This window comes from Fusarium phalaenopsidis (assembly GCF_050370095.1).
Source record: "Fusarium phalaenopsidis strain FUZ10S chromosome Unknown contig_32328, whole genome shotgun sequence".
In the NCBI taxonomy this organism is placed as follows: domain Eukaryota; kingdom Fungi; phylum Ascomycota; class Sordariomycetes; order Hypocreales; family Nectriaceae; genus Fusarium; species Fusarium phalaenopsidis.
In genome coordinates this window covers 430,011-448,182 of record NW_028145393.1, presented here as the reverse complement: position 1 = coordinate 448,182, position 18,172 = coordinate 430,011, and the positions used below count along the sequence as shown (strand labels likewise).

The following is an 18,172-nucleotide window of genomic DNA, read 5'->3' as shown; positions in this document are numbered from 1 at the left end:
CCATTCTCACGGATTTCTTCCGATAGACAATTCCAGTCTGATGCATTCTAATTTCAGCCGGTGGTGCAACCGATCCGACACGCTGAGTTTCCTCGAGGTACGCATACCGAAACCCGGCTGCATAAGCCAGACTCTCAATCATTAATATCCACAGAGGCTATCGGAGAGCCCGAAGGATGTGAAAGAAGGCACCCGTACGAAACCTTCCAGGCCATCTTTTACTTTAATGTCGGTCCTATTTCTTTCCTGGTAAATTCCCAAATCAGTACTGACGAATGAAGTGGAGGATACGGGAATGGGACTTTGCTCGCCTTGAGCCTGGACCGCGATCTCTTCGAGGATATCATGAAAGCGTTCAAGTTACCAGACAGGGTTAAGGAGGTCATCTGTTCTGTACATGGAGTGTTTTCTCGGTTCGTCGAGTACGACCGTGGAGCCCCCAGGTCTCTGCGTAAGCAAATCACCTCTTGCACGAGCGAGCTCTCCAAATTTACAACTAGACACGGATTAGTCATTCTGTTCTCTACGCCAAAATCTCCCGTGAGAGAGATTTTCTGCGCTATGCGCATCGACCTTGAGTTGGGCTCAGTAATGTGCCTGCTTCTTGATGCTCGACTTGACGACCTCCACCGCACCGTTAGCGTCGTCAACAGCTCTATGGCTGGGCTCGCGTGGAGGAATCCTGTGGCCTTTCTAGCTATTTTACTCAAAGGCAGCGGGGATAGCTCGGAGCTGCAGCGGCAGTGCCTAGACAAAGATATTCTCGACGCCGAGATCAGGACAAAGTCCACCCAGTGGCGCCATAAAGCGAACAAGTCTCCGAACGACTTCTATGAGGCCACGAGCAAGCTGAACTTGTGTCATAACAACTTGGTGTTTGTGGCTCGCGCTGTGGACTCCGATATCGACAGCTGGAGATTCCTAAGGCGTATGGCCGACGATGAGAACCTACGTCCGTGGCTGCGAGGCTTCATTGGCGAGGGCGAGTGGGTTGGGGTTCTGGACGGCATTGATTTCGAGACAGCGCACGCGGTGAGTCGAAAGGCTCAGATTGGATGCTTGAAGGAACGGATAGAGGTGCAAATTAACTTGGTAAGTTTCGCATCGTTTCAAATAGCCAACTCTGGAGGTGTTAACAGCGTTATAGATCAGCAACTTGATCGCCCACCAAGAAACGTCACAGACCAACCTTATTGCCATCCTGGCTCTAATATTTGCTCCAGCTAGCCTGATAGCTGTAAGTATATGCTGAAAGGCGAAGGATAATGCACCAGCTGACGATGCGTCGCCCAGGGCATCTTCAGCGCCGGTATCTTTGCGACCGACGACCGCTCGTGGATCTTGTACGTGGCATCGACTGTGCCAATTACTGTTGTGACTGTTGTTGCTGGCGTCGGCTTTCTCAAGCAAAAAGAATTGACGAGGCAGTGGTGGGAGCTGGTCGTGTCTAGAAGGGACAGCCCGAGGGAGAACGTGGTTCCTGAAGAGCCTACGAGCTGGAGCCAGCCTTGAGACTATTCGGAACGCGTATGGCCCAAGGGGGTAGAATGTGTGTAACACAATAAACCGCTAACGTATTCCACAAGCGAGTGTCCCAGCTATACTGTGCACTTAAAATAACTAAACCTTAAATCTCTAAAACTTGCTATATAATTATTAAAAATCTTAAAAAAGTATTTCTAGCTATTTAACGAAAAACAAAACTATATAACGTACATGATAAGCGAGCGCCGCAGACAAGCGAGCGCCGCACTTTTCCCTCCTATACCTAACTTTTCATTTGATTAATTAATTATCAACCACCAAATATATCAGACCCAAATACTAAGGCTAAAACGCTTCTTGCCCTTTAAGCCCTTCAAAATAACCTAAAACTAAGCATCTAAAGCGCTACAGGGATATATAAGATTAATAAGCGGCGGCTACGTCGCCGCCAGCAGGGCATTTAATCCCGACGCGATACTATCCCAAATTTACGCCGACTATCTAATCTAGAGGAATAAATCATAATTCAATTCATTCTCGACCTAGATACGCGAGGTTTTCCCCCGCGACTACGTGCTATTAAAGTAATAGCTAATTAACTACTTGCCGACCGCGACGCGCTACCCATCGGTAAGCGCTAAGCTTCTAACTTTATTAAGCAATAAGAAAAGCTAAAAATATGTTTTTTTTATAAATATAACTACTAGAGGGCTAAGTGCGAAGATCTAGAGGAAATCTAAAAGTGGTTTTAGCTCATAGCGAATATAATTACAAAGTATAGTATTTAATTAGATAATATCTAAAACTTTAATAAGATTAGCTTCCTTATGGGTATAATTATAAGCGGAATAGTTATTATTAGCTTAGAAAGGCGTGGTTAACTAAAATTAATATAGCCTAGAAGCCGGGAATGGATTATAGTGATTTAGGCGATTAATGCGGAGGGCCAAGCGATTCAGCCGTTTATTATAGGTACAGGCTAATATCACCTCGCCAACTAGTATAGAGAAAGCAACCTCCCGGGCGATTAGACTATTATAACCTCCTAAAATAGCTAGACTAATAATAAGACTAGTCTTAAGTAGCTAAAGCACTTTAACTAGTATATAATTAAGCGATTAAATAATCGCTATTATCTTCTAGTCCTTAATAGCCACGAAAGTCACTACTCTATTAACTTCGAGAGATATTATAAGGAGAATAAGATTATTATGCTTTATATACCGCCTCATTTATCTTATCTACTTTAGCCTCTTAACATCAGGTACTTTAGCCTACTTAAAAAGGCTTATAGTCGAGAAATAAAATATCTAATTAGATACTTTATTACTTATATTTCTAAGACTAAGTTCTTCCCGGCCTTCTATGCCACTTATTAAGCTACTATAATAGAATAAAATATTAGGTCTACTTTTAGATAGGCTAGACTTATCCCTTTTAACCCGGAAAGTATAGTCTTAAAGCTTAATATATAGCTATAGACTCCAACGCCGGTTAAGGAGGAGGCCGGGCCCTTAACCCCTTAGGCTTTAAAGACCCTAAGGATAGTGCTTAAGGCTAAATCTTAATCTAAATACCTTAAAAGATAAATTAAAAGATATTAAAGTAGCTCCCTAGAGTTAATTCTTAAGGCATTAAAGTATCTTTCTAAGGGAATAAAGGCAATTATATATGAGATGGCATTATTAAGGGCTAAGGTATAGGATCTTCGATAGGCAAATAAGTTACTAAGCTAGCGCTAGAGGGCAAAAAGAACCCAGCTATAGAAGAGAGGGGTAATAATAGTAGAGGAAGAAAGGTAAGTAATTAATTAGATAGATATTAATGCGCAGGTAATAGCTAAATCGTCGAGAAGTAATGGTTAAGGAAGGTCAGCGCGACCGGGAGTTCAGCACTATAGAGTATACGGCAAGCCCGGTCATAATGCTAGAACGTATCAAGTAGTGATTAAGACCTCCGGGGAAGAGTATAGCGAGTAGTTTTAATTAATTAATTAATTTATTATGTTTTTATTATAATCTTACTAAAGAGGGTTAAGAAAAGTGCGGCGCTTGCTTATCTGCGGCGCTCGCTTATTATGTATGTTATTATTTTTTTATAATTTTTAAAAAATGCCTTTATATAGAAATAGCTATTTATATAATGCGAATAAGCTATTCTCTAATAACTTAGTAAGCAATTTTTTAAATAAATCTAAGAAGATTATATTTTAATTTCTATTATATTATTATTAAGTTTTTAAAATATTAGCTATTTTAAATAAAGCTTAATTTTTTTAGAATTTTTTAAAGTAATTTTAATATAAGGTAACATGCATAATAAGCGAGCCGGTCAGACAAGCGAACCGGTCAAAAATCCCTCAACCTCTCCTCTTCTCATTTGATCAGATGCTCCTTAACCACGCAATATGCCACAATCAAATAACAAGGCAAATATCCTTCTTACGCTTCAAGCCTATCAGAATAACCCAAAATTAAGCCTCCGACGGGCCGCAAAGATCTATCAAGTCCATTATAGTACCCTCTTCGACCGAGAGAATGGCGTCCCTGCGCGATACGATACTACACCTAACTCGCGGAAACTATCCGATCTAGAGGAATAAATCATAGTTTAATTTATTCTTAACCTAGATTCGCGAGGGTTTCCCCGAGACTGCGTGGTATTAAAGAAATAGCCAATCGACTACTTGCCGACCGCGACGCATCACCCATTGGCAAGCGCTGGGCTTCTAACTTCGTTAAACGACACCTAGACCTTAAGACGCGTTTTTCTTATAAATATAACTATTAGAGGGCTAAATACGAAGATCTGACTCTTATTCGCAGTTAGTTTACCCTCGTAGCGAATATAATCGCGAAATATAGTATTACCCTAGCTGATATTTATAACTTTGATGAGACCGGCTTTATAATAGGTATGATTATAAATGGAATGGTCGTTATAAGCGCAGAAAGGCGTGGAAACCCGAAATCAGTCCAGCCTAGAAATCGGGAATGGGCTATAGTCATCTAGGCCATTAATGCCGAAGGGTGGGCGATCTAGCCGTTCATCGTGGTTGCGGGCCAATATCACCTCGCCAGCTGGTACCAGGAAAGCAACCTCCCGGGTGATTAGGCTCGCGACGACTCAAAATGGCTAGACCGATAATGAGACGGGTCTCGAGTGGCTAAAGCACTTTGATCGGCATACAAGCATCCGATCGAATGGTCGCTATCGTCTTCTAATTCTCGATGGCCACGAAAGCCACCACTCAGTCGACTTCGAGACATATTGCGAGGAAAACAAGATTATCACGCTTTATATGCCGCCTCATTCGTCTCATCTACTTCAGCCTCTTGACGTCGGGTGCTTTAGGCCGCTTAAGAAAGCCTATAGTCGAGAAATTAAGCATTTAATCAGATGCTCCATAACCCACGTTTCTAAGACTGAGTTCTTTCTGGCCTTTTATGCTGCCCACTAAGCCGCTATAATGGAAAGTAATATCAAGGGGGGTTTTAGAGGGGCCGGGCTTATTCCTCTAGACCCAGATGTAAAGGTATGGGCCTAATCGGCACGATCAGGGTGATATCAGAGATGAAAGGGTAGATTCCGTATTGTTATTAGACTTCAACTTGCCGAAGCCTCCACGAGTCTTCGACGGGAAGGGTTTGACGTGGCCTCTGGCCCACGTAACTATCCGATGATTTCCCGACCTGCCGGCGAAAGCCGGCATAACCTGGGTGTTCTTACAATTGCCCCCTCTCCCGGGAGCTTGGTCCCTCAAGCTCACCCAGCCAATCATCTCGTTCCTTTGTTCAACACCAAAGACATCCACATATAGGTGTCTTTCAATCGATCTCGAGCTTCAATGACTCTTTGTAGTGGGTCGCCGATTGTTCGCCGCCTCCTTTGCGTTTTTTCCTTTTGTGATGATTGTGATCTTTGTCGTAGATTCGTTGTTCTCCTTTGTGATTGGTCTGTCGCCGTCAGGTTGGCGATTGCTTCGCGCTGCCAGCTGCCTGGCACTGGCAGCTCAAATACGCTGTTGCTGCTGCGACCAGAGTTTTTCTGTTCCACAATAATCTTCCCTCTTCTGTTTTCCTTTTCTTCACAACAACAATTCTGCTGCCCGTCGCAATATCATCGCCGCAGCCTCCGCGATCCCCGTTGTTCTCGTTTCCTCGCCCATCTATCGCGCAGCTTTCGGCGATGTCTCTCCTAGCCACCTATTCCGCCGTGCTTTCGAAGTTCGAGTATGATGCTTCCGTCAACTTCTGGAAGATGGATCTAGGTGAGGTTCCCTGCATGTATTGCCTGGAACACATGGACAAGGATCCCCGAGTCCCTTGCATCACCGATCAGTCGCCGAACTGCTGCATACTGTGCGCCCATGACAAGAAGAAGTGTGGTTCCGTGAGTTCTCTCTCCTCCCCTCCTGTTATATTCTTCGAGTTGTCGCTGATGCTTCGCAGATTCCTCGCGAGCTTTGGGGTGCTGCCCAGCACTCGTGGAACGACGTTCATAATCTTTGTGACAATGTCATTGCCGACCCTTCCTCGTACTCCCGCTGTCAGATCTGGCGTGCCAACCGTGCCGTCAAAGATGTGGCGTATGCTTGGCGAAAGGTCGCCGATCGCCTCCGCGACCCCATGATGCAGAAGTCCAAGGATACAGTTCAGTTGGCTCGTGTCCAGGCGCAGGAGCTTGCGTCGAACCGAGAGCTGCTGTCTCTGCTCTGCCTCCAAGGTGTAAGTTTCGTCTTTCTTTCGCCAATGTGTCGGCTAACGTCCTGCGTATAGGCTGGAGCCCAGATGACCCTACCCGAGATGACCAGTCGCATTGCCGCTGCCGCTCCCGTCTATATTCGTGACGATACTCCTGCCCAGTTGTTGCTCGAGGCGATCGATCGCCTAGATGGCGCCGAAAACACGCCGAGGGTTGATGTCGAGGTTGAGGGTAGCGACCGTGACATTATGGGCAGTCTTGACGAGCTGTACGATGTCGCTGACCAGGCTGTTGCTGATTGCAACCCCGGTCCCATTTGTCCTATCTCCTTTGTTGGTCAGCGTCCCCGTCTCCGAGGCCCCGCCGATCCTTCGTCGACTCCTGGTGGTCGCAAGCGTGCTCGTCCTGCTGATGGGGGTGATGGTGACAATAACGATGACGATGACGATGGTAATGATGCTCCCGATCCTTCGCCGAGCCGACCCCCCAAGCGAGCCCGCAAGACTCGCGGTCAGACTGCTCGTGGCAGAGGTCGGGGTAGTCGTGGTCGTGGTGGTGGCAACAACAACCTTTGAGCTGTGGTGACTTTGCTGCGTTTTGTCGCCGATGTGTCGGCTGATGTTTTCCCTGGTTTTCTGCTGTTGTGGCCTTGTCCTTGACTTGGTCTTCATTTTGTTGTTCTGCGCCAGCGTTGCGATGCTTCGGCGAATAATGCTCTAGATCAATGAGACTCCTTTGTCGCTGTGCTTTCGGCGTATACCTGGCTACGCCTCGTCCCACTTCTTATGGTCTTTCCTTGTGATCTTGAGGTACTTCTTCACCATCGCTTGTGCGTTCTCTAGGTGTTCTTTTGGTTCCCAAGTGTTGTATTCCACTGGCCAACCTTTCCATTTGATGAGATAGAAGGTCTCGTCTTCCACATCTTTGTGTGAGACTATCTCTTCCACCTCCCACTCGTCAGGCTCGTCCTCGAGCTCTGGCTGTTCATGCGTGGTATTGCCGATAGTTCCGCGATCATTCCACGGCTCTATGAGTGACACATGGAACACATTGTGTATGCGCTGGTACTTTTCCGGCAGCTCCAAGGCGTAGGCCTGTTCTCCGTACCTATCGAGGACTTTGGCTCTCATGAACCTTGGGGCTAATTTGGGGTATTTAAACCTCCAATTCTTCGTCGATACTCCAACGGTTTGTCCCCGATGGTAGGTCTGTGGCTTATGCCTTGAGTCGTAGTGTTTTGCTTGGGATTCCGCAGCCTTCTCCCAGTGTATACGTGCTTGGGTCCGTACGCGGCCTAGCATCGTTAAGCGTTCGGCGACGCCTTGCACATTTGTTTCCATCTTTGTTGGGACGTATTCCACACATCTCGGGTGGTAGCCAAATAGCGCTTCCATTGGGGAGACCCCGATGGTTGAGTGCTTGCTATTATTGTAGGCAAAGGCGGCGTCTAGGAGTTGTATCGCCCACCTTTCGGGCGAGTCTCCTGCGTATGCTCTTAGATACTTCTCTAGCGTCTGGTGGGTTCGTTCCGTTTGACCGTCTGTCTGCGGATGGTATGCGGTCGATAGTCGGCGACGAATCGCCCGTTCTCTCATGAGATCTGCCCAGAATTTGCTGGTAATTAACTTATCTCGATCACTGACGATCCCTTCCGGTGTGCCAAACCGGCTTTCGACGTGCTCATATAAGAGAGCTGCAAGCTCCGTGGCCTTAAGCTTCTTCGTTGTTGGAATGAACAGTGCAAACTTAGTCATCCTACACACAATAACAAGAATCGCATCATAGTTGCCGCCATCACTCCGAGTGCTCGGCGGAAGCCCAGTAATAAAGTCAAGACTAATCTCTTGAAATGGGTGTGATGGTAGTGGCAAAGGCTGGAGTTTCCCGTAGGGTCTATGCCTGGGAACTCTGATGCCTTGGCATATCGGGCAGCTTTCGACGTACTCTCGGATATCTTCCGCAATGCCACGCCAGTGAAACTTCCTCGAGACGAGGTCGAGGGTCTTTTTGTGACCCCATATGACCGGCCCTTGGGTCGTCGTGGTGTCGCCGAAGGATCTCTGTCCTCATGGCTCCTTGATCCGGGATGACTAATCGTCCCTTATAACGCAATAAGTCTTGGGAGTCTATTGTGTATCCCTTGCGTTCGCCGGCGGTTCCCCGAGCCTTCGTCTTGAACTTTTGGCATTGTTGGTCTTGGCTCTGCAGTTCCTTAACCAACGCCTCGAATTCTTCGGATGGCTGGGAGAGAAGTGCCGTTTCGCCCTTCATGAGCTCTCTCATGACCGGGCGTGGGATGTACTGCTCCGGAACAGTAACCCCAGCTGCAGTCAGGTCCCCGGAGGCTCGCCGAGAGTCCTCCACCTGCTCAGCAGTCCGTGGGGCATTCGCCCTCTCTGTCTTTGCCCGTTGACGTCGGGTCATAACAGCGGATATTGTGTAGTGAGTGGTGCTCTTCGGCTCGTGCTCACAGGAGGGGGGGGGGGGACCCCTCATCATAGCCCTTACTGCGCGGACATACGTAACTGACACGCTGGCCCTGCCTTCTAGCGCGGCGATGCGTCGCTGAGTGGGCTCCGGCAGCTCGTGTGTGATCTCTAGCTTCTTGGCTAGTGTGGGCAGAACATCTTCGTAGGAGATCTCTCCCTTCATATAATCTGGCCTCCTTGAGAGACCGTCCGCAGGGTTCTTTATCCCTGGTCGATGTTTGATGTCAAAATCGAAGGCGGATAATCGGTATACCCAGCGGGCAAGTCTGCCTCGCAGATCCTTGGCCGAAGCTTCGACGACGCCTGTGAGTGCCTGGTGATCCGTCAGGATTAGGAACTTCTCTGAAAGTCCTTGTAGATAATGAGACCAGTGTTCAAGGCTCTCGATAATTGCCAATAGCTCTTGTTGGCCTGTGGCCCACCGCTGTTCCTGGTCGTGAAGCTTCCGCGACCAGTAAGCGATCGGTCGCCACTGGGTATCAACTAGTTGCGTCAAAATGCCTGAAATGGCTTTTGCCGAGGCGTCTGTTTCTACCCTAGTTGGGAGTGACGGATCCCAGTGTCGGAGAATCGTCGCTGAGCAGAAGGCCTCCTTAAGCCTTTGGAATGCTCGTTCTGCCTCTGATGTCCAAGTGAACTCGCCACTTTTCTTCCCATTCTTACTTCCTTTCAATAGGGACGTAAGTGGGCTAACGATCGCCGAATAGTGTGCGATGAATTTGCGATAAAAGTTACAAAAGCCCAAGAATACTTGTATGTCTCTGAAGCTAGCTGGGGCTTCCCATTCGGATATCGACTTAACCCTAATAGGGTCCATCTTTACTCCTTCCTGAGTGATGATATACCCGAGGAATTCAACGCGTTGTTGATAGAAGTCACACTTGGATAGCTTGCCGTATAGCTGCGCTTCGGCGAGTCGTCGTAAGACCTCTCGTAGGTGCTTGGTATGTTCCTCTCTTGTTTGTGAGTAGACGAGGATGTCATCCATGTAGGATATGCAACATGTATCCAACATGTCGGCGAGGATCGGTGAATATACGCCTGGAATGTAGCGGGGGCATTGGTGAGCCCGAATGGCATGACCGTGTACTGGAAATGCCCGTACCTCGTACGGAAAGCGGTCTTCCAACGGTCCTCTTCCGCGACCCTTATCCGATGATATGCATCCCGGATATCGATCTTAGAGATCCATTTTGCTCCCGCAAGTCGGTCTAGAAGGTCTCCGATGAGAGGGAGGGGTATCGGTTCTTAATCGTAACCTTATTCAATCCCCGATAATCTACGCATAGGCGCATTCCTCCATCCTTCTTAGGCACGAAGAGTATTGGGGCACCTGCCTCGCTCACCGAGTGCTCGATCCGACCGTTCGCTAAGTTCTCGGCGAGGTATTCCCGCAGGGTACCATACTGGGCCTCGTTCATGGGGTATAGCGGCCCATACGGCGGCTTGCTCCCTTGGATGAGATCGATCTTGTGAGTTGCTTCTGGTAGAAGCGGCACTCTCTTGGCTGCTTCCTCATCGAAGAACCCCTCCAGGCCCTTAAGTTCTGGCGGCAGTTCTTTGGCATTTTCTATTTCTGCCTCCGACAGTTCGCCGAGGGTATGCAGACTCTTCTCCTGAGGCATGAGGGCAGCTGTAATATGTAACACGTAGGCTACCTCATGATTTTCGACGACGTCTCGGAGGAGAGATTCCGGGTCTGCGAGAGCAATCTCTCGATAGTACCACGAGTCGACAGCACAATCGATGACAATGCCTTCTTGTCCCATAGAATGGCAGGATAGGATCACATCATGTTTCCCAGAGCCTATATCTGATCCTGCGAATACTCGCCGAACCTTTCGCGGCTTCCCATCATTGCTGATAAGGAAGAAGGTGAGCCAATAGGCGTTCCCTGGGTTCGTCTTGTCCCCTCTGAAGGACTCTAGTCCCGGGGCAGCGTAATCCGTTGCAGGCTTAAGCCCGAGCCTCTTGACAAGGTCTATGCTTATCAAGTCAATCTCGGACCCTGTATCTAGGAGTATATTAAGCTCCTCTTCGGCGAGCCCTCGGATAGCTAGTCCCTTTGCTCGGGCCGTCTTCCCTCTGGGCACCCATTTGATGGGGGTTGTGGATAGAGGATCGGGTCCTTCCTCCATCCCATTTAGTTTTCCGAGTCATCCAACTCGTCAGCGAGGGTATGGTTAACCTTCGCCGAAGGAACGCTTCTTCCAAGCGGGGCTTGGTTGACTCCTGCCTGCTTCTTCAGCGGGCAGTCTGGGGCCCTATGACCCATTTGGTTGCATTTATAGCATCTAAAAATCGCCGGTTTCTCGCTACCCTGTGGGCGACGCGTCGCCGATGCAGGTGTGCTTGAGCGGCTCTGGCCTCCTCGGTGGTGTTCCGAGCTAGTTCTCAATGGGGGTCCAGAGGAAGAGCTTCCCCTGGAGCTTCCCCTATATCCTCCTCGATGAGGGGAGTAGCGTCTCTTCGCCGAAGGCTCGGAGATATCTGGCCTATGCTTCCGCTTAGCCTCGTTGCTAGCTTGGGACCAATTCCAGATGCGTTCTGCCTCATTGGCAATATCTCTGGCCTTCTCTAAGGGCCACTTGATTCTCTCAAGCTCTCTCTTGACTCTTGGTGCAAGATAATAAAAGTAGTGGTGGGCTGCACCCTTATCTTCTTCCCACTTTGCCGGCAACGTATCGCGGAGGGCACGCCATCGCGCGAAATACTGGAGGGGAGTCTCTTCCTTCCCTTGCATGATGACCATAAGCTGGTCCCTTGCCTGCCGTTCTTGCAACTCTGGGTCAATATGCTGCCTCCGCACGAATGCGAGATACTCTTCCCATGAAGGAGGATCTATCGGCAAGCCTGCGGCGTGCGTTCTCCATTCCGTCTGGAGGGCATGGCTGAGCTTGGTCATAGACCATTCGATCCACTGTTGGGCCGTGGTATTAGGTCTCATCTGGTTGGCTGATTCAATAGCCTTGATCCAGTCATCGATCTCAACCGCACTTGCATGTTCAGCTAGAAGCTTGCAATTGTACGTTGGGGGCTTTTCATAGTCCTTTCGGTGAGTAGTCGCCGGTCGATCGATGAGCTGCATTAGCATCTGGTTCTGCTGTAGCAGTCTGTCTAGGATTTCTTGTTGTTGTTCTCGTTCGACTCGTCGGCGGCGTCGTCGTTCCCTCCTTCGGGACCTTCTTGGTCTTCCTGAGGAAGAGGAGCCTGAAGAGGATCCTAGCGACGAGCTCGCCCTTCTTCGGCGACGTATCGGCGACATGTGTTCTTCGTATGGCGTCGTGGCCGGGGTATGGTTTCTTGGCTGTTGCCAGTCTTCGCCCAATAGATGGGTGATCTCTTCTGATCGCCTCGAAGAACGATCTCTGTATTCTCGCGGAGATGTCGGGAAGACCTCTGGCAAGGGGATTGTGTGTTGTCCCCTACTTTCTCGAATTAGCTGATCAAGGTCTTCCGCGTCTATGTGACCTATGGCCCCTGGTCCTGCAGCGGTGCCGATGGGTGGCGTTGCTGTTTGTCCTTCCCCTTGCAATCCCATTGGACTGCCTTCGTCGAATTGGCGGTGAGCTGTCGGCTGCTGCATAATAGGGGTATTTCTGCTGGGCCCGTCCATCTTGATAACGCGCTGATCTTCCATGAGGATAGAAGTTGAAGAATTGTAAAGGTATGGGCCTAATCGGCACGATCAGGGTGATATCAGAGATGAAAGGGTAGATTCCGTATTGTTATTAGACTTCAACTTGCCGAAGCCTCCACGAGTCTTCGACGGGAAGGGTTTGACGTGGCCTCTGGCCCACGTAACTATCCGATGATTTCCCGACCTGCCGGCGAAAGCCGGCATAACCTGGGTGTTCTTACACCAGAAAGTATCATATCAAAGCTCGATATATAGCTACGGACTCCAACACCGGTTCAAGAGGAGGCCAGCCTCCCTGACCCTTAGGTCTCAAAGACCCCAAAGACTATCCTCGAGGCTAGCTCCTAGTCTGAATACCTGGAAAGACGAATCAGAAGGCACCAAAGTAGCTTCCTAGTATCTATTCTTAAGGCTCTTAAGTTATTTTCTAAAGGAACGAAGGCAATAATGTATTAGATGGCATTACCGAAGTCTAAGAACTAGATCCTTCGATAGTTAAATAAGGTCCTTAGCAAGCGGCGCCAAGCAAAAAGAAGGTAGCTATAGAACGGAGGGAAAATGACTATAGACGAGGGAAGGGAAGCAATTGATCAGGTAGGTGTTAATCCGTAGGTAGCGGCCGAATCGTCGAGAAGTGGTGGTCAAGGAAGGTCAGCGCGACCGAGGGAAAGGCGCTGTGGAGTATGCGGCAAGACTGGACATAATGCAAGGACCTATCACGTAGTGATTAAGATATCTAGAGAAGAGTATAGCGATTAGTTTTTATTAATTAAATGGTTTAACGTATATGATAAGCATGCGACGCATCTAAGTATGCGATGCATTTTACCCTATAGTAGGATTTATACTAAATTTTAAAATAGCCTTAAAAATTCTAAGAAATTTAGCTTAAAATTTAACTAGCTAATAACTTAGAGTTAGATTAATTAAGCTATAAAAAACCTATTATGATTTTTTAAAACTTTTTAAAAAAATCCCTTATAAGGTAGTTTAGAAAAAGAATTATTTATACTATATAAATAGCTTTTTTTTCTATTAAGAGACTTTTTTAGAAATTTTAAAAAATTATCTATAATTTATTTAAGAGTTAAGTTTATTAAAATACTTTTTTAAGCCTATAGCTATTTTATTGCGGCTTTTATTAAGCTTAAGAATATTAAGATTTAGTGCACAGTATAGGTGTGTCGCATACTTGGATGCATCGCATGCTTATCATATACATTATTGTGTTTTTACATCGATTTATATCTTAAGGGTTAAGAAAAGTGACCGGTTCGCTTGTCTGACCGGCTCGCTTATCATGCACGTTATAAATGCCAAGAAATTTCATTTTGGGACACTCGCTTGTATGGGACACTCGCTTGTGGAATACGTTATGCCAACAGCAAAAGTAGAAAATGCCCTCCAGTAGGTGCCGGGGCAATAGGGCCTTGAATGCTACCTTCACACCCTTTAGTCTTCAGATGCTTTTATGAAATATGCCTTTATGCGTGTCTCCCCGTATGACTGTAGGTCAAGTTTTGTCTAATACGAGTGTTGCGTTTGACCTGTTTTCTTACTATCCTTTGTAACACAGCCCCCTAACAGGACCAACAGCTTCGCCCCGCTGTTTACTGCGGATAAGCCGCCATTTCTCTTGGCAAGGTTGACAAGCGAGCTGATCTTCCTCAAGTACGGAGTAAATAACTACGCCTCTGCAACACCGGTTTTCCGGGCTCTTCTCTTCCCGCCACTAACCTCGTTTGAGACGACTACCTGCCCAGTCATGGAACGCCTATCTTACGTTGAGCTGCAAAACCTCGCGTCCGATGTAGAGATACTAGGACAGGAAAATGATTCCGGCACCGAGTCTCGCCAAAAGTCACATGGCACCTTGAAGGAGCAATCGCCTTCTCGACTGTGGAGGTTCGGGGTCCCAGGAGTCTTACTCACGATTCCCACTCTTTATGCCAGTAGGTTGACCTCATCCCCCTGGCTTAACTACAAACTAATCTAGGTATAGTGCTACTAGGCATCGTGGCATCCCTCCACAACCAAAAACAGAGTGAATTCGGCGATAGCGTACGAGAAGCCCTCCAAGTTGCTTGAACACTCTGGCCCATCTCGTTCGCGGCTATTCTTGGGCCATTTCTCAAGACCATAGCCCTCTACCGCGCCGAGAAAGGATCAACTCTTGGGGCCCTGGAATTTCTCTCGAATAGCCAGACCACTATCTCGGCTTTCATAAACTTGGTCATATTTGGATACATCCACGTTTGGACATGTGGCATTGCTGTCATTTGGTGTCTTAGTCCTCTCGGAGGACAAGCCGCCCTCCGCTCTATCGATCTGTTCCAGAATTCTACCACCACGCAGATTCATGCTATGCACTATCTCGGCAGCAACATTTCTAATATGAATCCTTTGTATCAGGGTGACTCTAGAGGTGACGTGGGCATGTTCATGGGTGGAAACGCAGGAGAAGACTTCATCTTCAACCTAAGAAATATGGTCGCTTCAGTGTTTTCAACTCCAGATGTCTTGATCTCTCACGCCAATGGTTCCAGTGACGACTTCGGCACCGCTCTTCAGAATCTTGGGGGCAAGTGGCAAGCAGCCCGTCTTGGGCAGCAAGATCTATGACGCAACGTGCGGGTTCCATTCCTAGAGCTACTACCACACTACGATCCCGAGCGGCCAGACGCCTGAGCTGAAGTTCCTATCGATATGGTGGTATCGTACGCGTCATTCATCGGTATCCCTATCCGTGGGGGCTCGACATCTCGAGCCGGCAACTCCACCATGATAGTACCATCCCATTACATGACGCTCTCGTGCAGATCAGCCTTCAACAGATCGACCTGGCTCACCCCTACAGCACAAAAACTCTACTTTCACAATGTGAGCAAGTACCTTCCCTATCAGTATGAAGGTAGCTTTCTAATCAGAAATTGCCCAACATTTTCTTGGACACGGTCAACGAGACCAAAACCATTGTCGAACATAGTCGGTTTTCTTTTTACCCCATAAATGATACTGAGCCTACCACCAAGCTCAAGCTCGTTCTTGGGGGAGGCTGCCCGGGACCTCTTTTTCTCAGCAGCGTCTTCTTGCGTACATGCGATGTTAGCACGTCCTACGTAGACGTCGAGGTCCGCTGCACGAGATTGACGGCATTGGATGACCAGAGCTGCAGAGCTGCTCGGATTCGACATACACCAGGGTTTCCCATTCTTGCAACTTGACAGCTTTATCCAACTACGCCATTCTCAAGGGCACCACCTGGGAGTTTCCTTTCACGACCTCAGATTATGGTATAGGCAGACCTGGCTTGATAGAGACTTATCTTAAGGACCCACCTAAGACTCTTAGACGCACAGCCTTGCCGACTAACTATCCGGGCTGTTTTACCGATGTCTCTTTGGATGTATTTGAAGCCCGATTTGCCACCTCATTGAACACATTTGTATCGGCCACATTCAATTCCACAGTCCTTACAGGCCCAGATGGTACGAGCCTCAAGAATCATGACATCATGTGGAAGAACACAACTGCAGGGTGGTCTGAGTTCACGGAGAGCGTCTACGCCCTTCATAAGCCCTGGTTCTCCGTTTGGCTAGCTTCGACGATAATGCTATTTGTTATCGCCATTGCGAACGTTGTCATTCGTGCAATGATCAGTGCTCCCGACTTCTTGAGTAGTGTTGCGGGGATGACAAGAGACTCGCCGTTTATGAACGTGCCTCAGGATCACAGCGGGGAGGGTGGTTCGGATGGGTTGAAAGGGTTGAAGAAGACGGAGGTTCAAATTTGTGATGTTCAGTCGGCGGAAGAGGTCGGGAAGATAGCTTTGACGACGGATCTCGATGGCGGGAGACTGGTTTGGAGGAGAGCGTATGAGTAAGGTAGTCTCTATTGGTATGCAACGTGTCTAAATTGCTCGCTGATTGGAGGGGGGATAAAGGAGTCAAAATTAACCTGGTCGTGCCCTCTACCCCTGCTTTCTAGATGTTACCTCGAAGCTAATTCTACTGAAGTCTCAAAAGCACAGTTCTACAGCTAAGCAGAATATTAATCACGTCAAATCCTAAACTATGCTCAACAATCCGTCAGAGAAAACCTCGACATCCATTGGAGGGCCTACGGCATGTTCATACCTTCTTTGACGGGCTGGCAGCCCTGAGCGTTAGGGCCATGGCCCTGCCTCGCCTGAACTTCCTTGTGCTGTTGAGCCATAACACAGCAGAGGCATCAGAATGAGGCGCAGCAATCGTCGTCTCACTTCCCTCGATGCCATACTTTTTTCGTGGATTTCCCCATGTCTTATCATGTTTTAACTATTCTACTTTGGAAGATATATGGTAGAGTCGAATGTAAAAGGAGACTCACATCCAAGCACAGCCAGTAAAAAGGCTGAATGCCGCAGAAAATCATACACTCAGAGTTGGTTCTCTCCGCGGGAAAATTGGGGGAATGGAGCGACTGGGGCTCTATTCACAAGTGAAAAACCACTATTCTGCTGACATATTCCTCATCTTCATGTGTGCTTATCCATGTCGCCTTTGGCGGTCCCTCGAGCGGTTCTCAGTACTAACGGCAGCCCCCTGCTCTCGCTCTTTTTTGCCTTTTATCATATCAAACCACCACTGAAGCACGCACGTCAAACTACCAGAAAAACCAGATGATTAGTCTCTTAACCCCACGGGTAACAAAGGGGGAGAGGAAATGTAGAGAAACTCACAAGTTTAGCAAAGAGAATATGGCGCAAGCGTAGGCAATGCTCTGCAGTTCTGCAGCCCACTCAACCCCAAGCTTGACGAAATCCCCCATGCCCCGTGGCAGGTTGCGATTCAAGCTCTCTGAGGTCCGATGCTGAATCGATCTTGTATAAACTTCAACCTCTGTAGTAGCGGCCCCGATGAACATGAAGACAGAGGCTATGAGCCACATGGACGAAGCAAACACCAACCCCCATCGTGCTCTGGTTGTCCAATGGCCATGGGAGAGGCGAATCCCAGTGAATGGCGACACTATGGACTAGATACAGAGATATTAGTCGAGACTGATGCTATTTCATTTAATCGTTAGTGCGGGACTCACCACGACGAGGTTGCCTATGGCGGCGTTTCTCAGCTTTCCATGACCAGTCTTTGCAATGAGGGTTGCAGCAAGTCCCAGAACAACGAGAGAGAAGAAAAACTTGGCCACTTCGGCCTTTCTATTCTCGTCGTTGGCTTCCTGCCTAGGTGTTCTCTGGTCCGTCATTGTTAGACTTCTATAAAAAGAGTAAATAGGTGAAATGAGAAGGACTGTCGCATACCAGGTCTGAGAGCTGTACCTGTAACCAACATGGAATGCCTTTCTCACTTATACAGTGATTTACCTCCGTTTTTATGCGGGTGGCTTGCCTCTGAGCCTCAGTCACCTGAACCGTCAAGTTCCCATGGCTGGCAGCCACAGTCCGCCCTGATGTTCGAGACCCCCAACACATGGACTTTGGCGCTACATTAAAGTATAGTGTCTCAGCTTGGCGCCTAAGTTCGCAGCACGCTGTGACAGCTCCGTGGAGAATCTACCAAGCAGTGTCCCCTTTTGGGAAGAATGAGGCTCTGTTAAGGGCCGTGTTTAACTTAGTTCGCTTGGGCGCTCTAGGCAGCAAGCGGCAATCAACCTTGGCCGTCCTAGGCAAGGACTTTGTCACGAGACGCAATGTGATGGTAAGCAAGAGGAACATACCGAGGTATAAATGTGGCAGGAATGTGTGCGGCATTGAGTCAAGTGCTAACAGTTACTCACGAGTGGTTTCTATAGTTTATTCCTACAAGAGCGTCTGCTTCAAAAAGCCACTCGGAATTTCCAAAAATTACCATTACCA

At 48.2% G+C, this 18,172-nt stretch overlaps 3 protein-coding genes across 3 annotated transcripts; 2 read left to right on the top strand and 1 right to left on the bottom strand.

Annotated features, from left to right (window-relative positions):
• Positions 1-561: 561 nt before the first annotated feature.
• LRP88_12832 (uncharacterized protein) lies at positions 562-1,512 on the top strand (the record flags this gene model as incomplete). Its single annotated transcript, XM_083249218.1, has 3 exons — positions 562-1,092; positions 1,148-1,237; positions 1,294-1,512. 3 exons carry the CDS (start codon positions 562-564, stop codon positions 1,510-1,512), a joined length of 840 nt encoding a protein of 279 aa, XP_083095020.1.
• A 4,161-nt stretch (positions 1,513-5,673) lies between these two features.
• LRP88_12831 (uncharacterized protein) lies at positions 5,674-6,764 on the top strand (the record flags this gene model as incomplete). Its single annotated transcript, XM_083249217.1, has 3 exons — positions 5,674-5,877; positions 5,937-6,212; positions 6,264-6,764. 3 exons carry the CDS (start codon positions 5,674-5,676, stop codon positions 6,762-6,764), a joined length of 981 nt encoding a protein of 326 aa, XP_083095019.1.
• A 3,125-nt stretch (positions 6,765-9,889) lies between these two features.
• LRP88_12830 (uncharacterized protein) lies at positions 9,890-10,816 on the bottom strand (the record flags this gene model as incomplete). The annotated part of the gene is made up of 1 exon (XM_083249216.1): positions 9,890-10,816. The coding sequence occupies one exon, from the start codon at positions 10,814-10,816 to the stop codon at positions 9,890-9,892; it is 927 nt and encodes a 308-aa protein (XP_083095018.1).
• Positions 10,817-18,172: the final 7,356 nt, after the last annotated feature.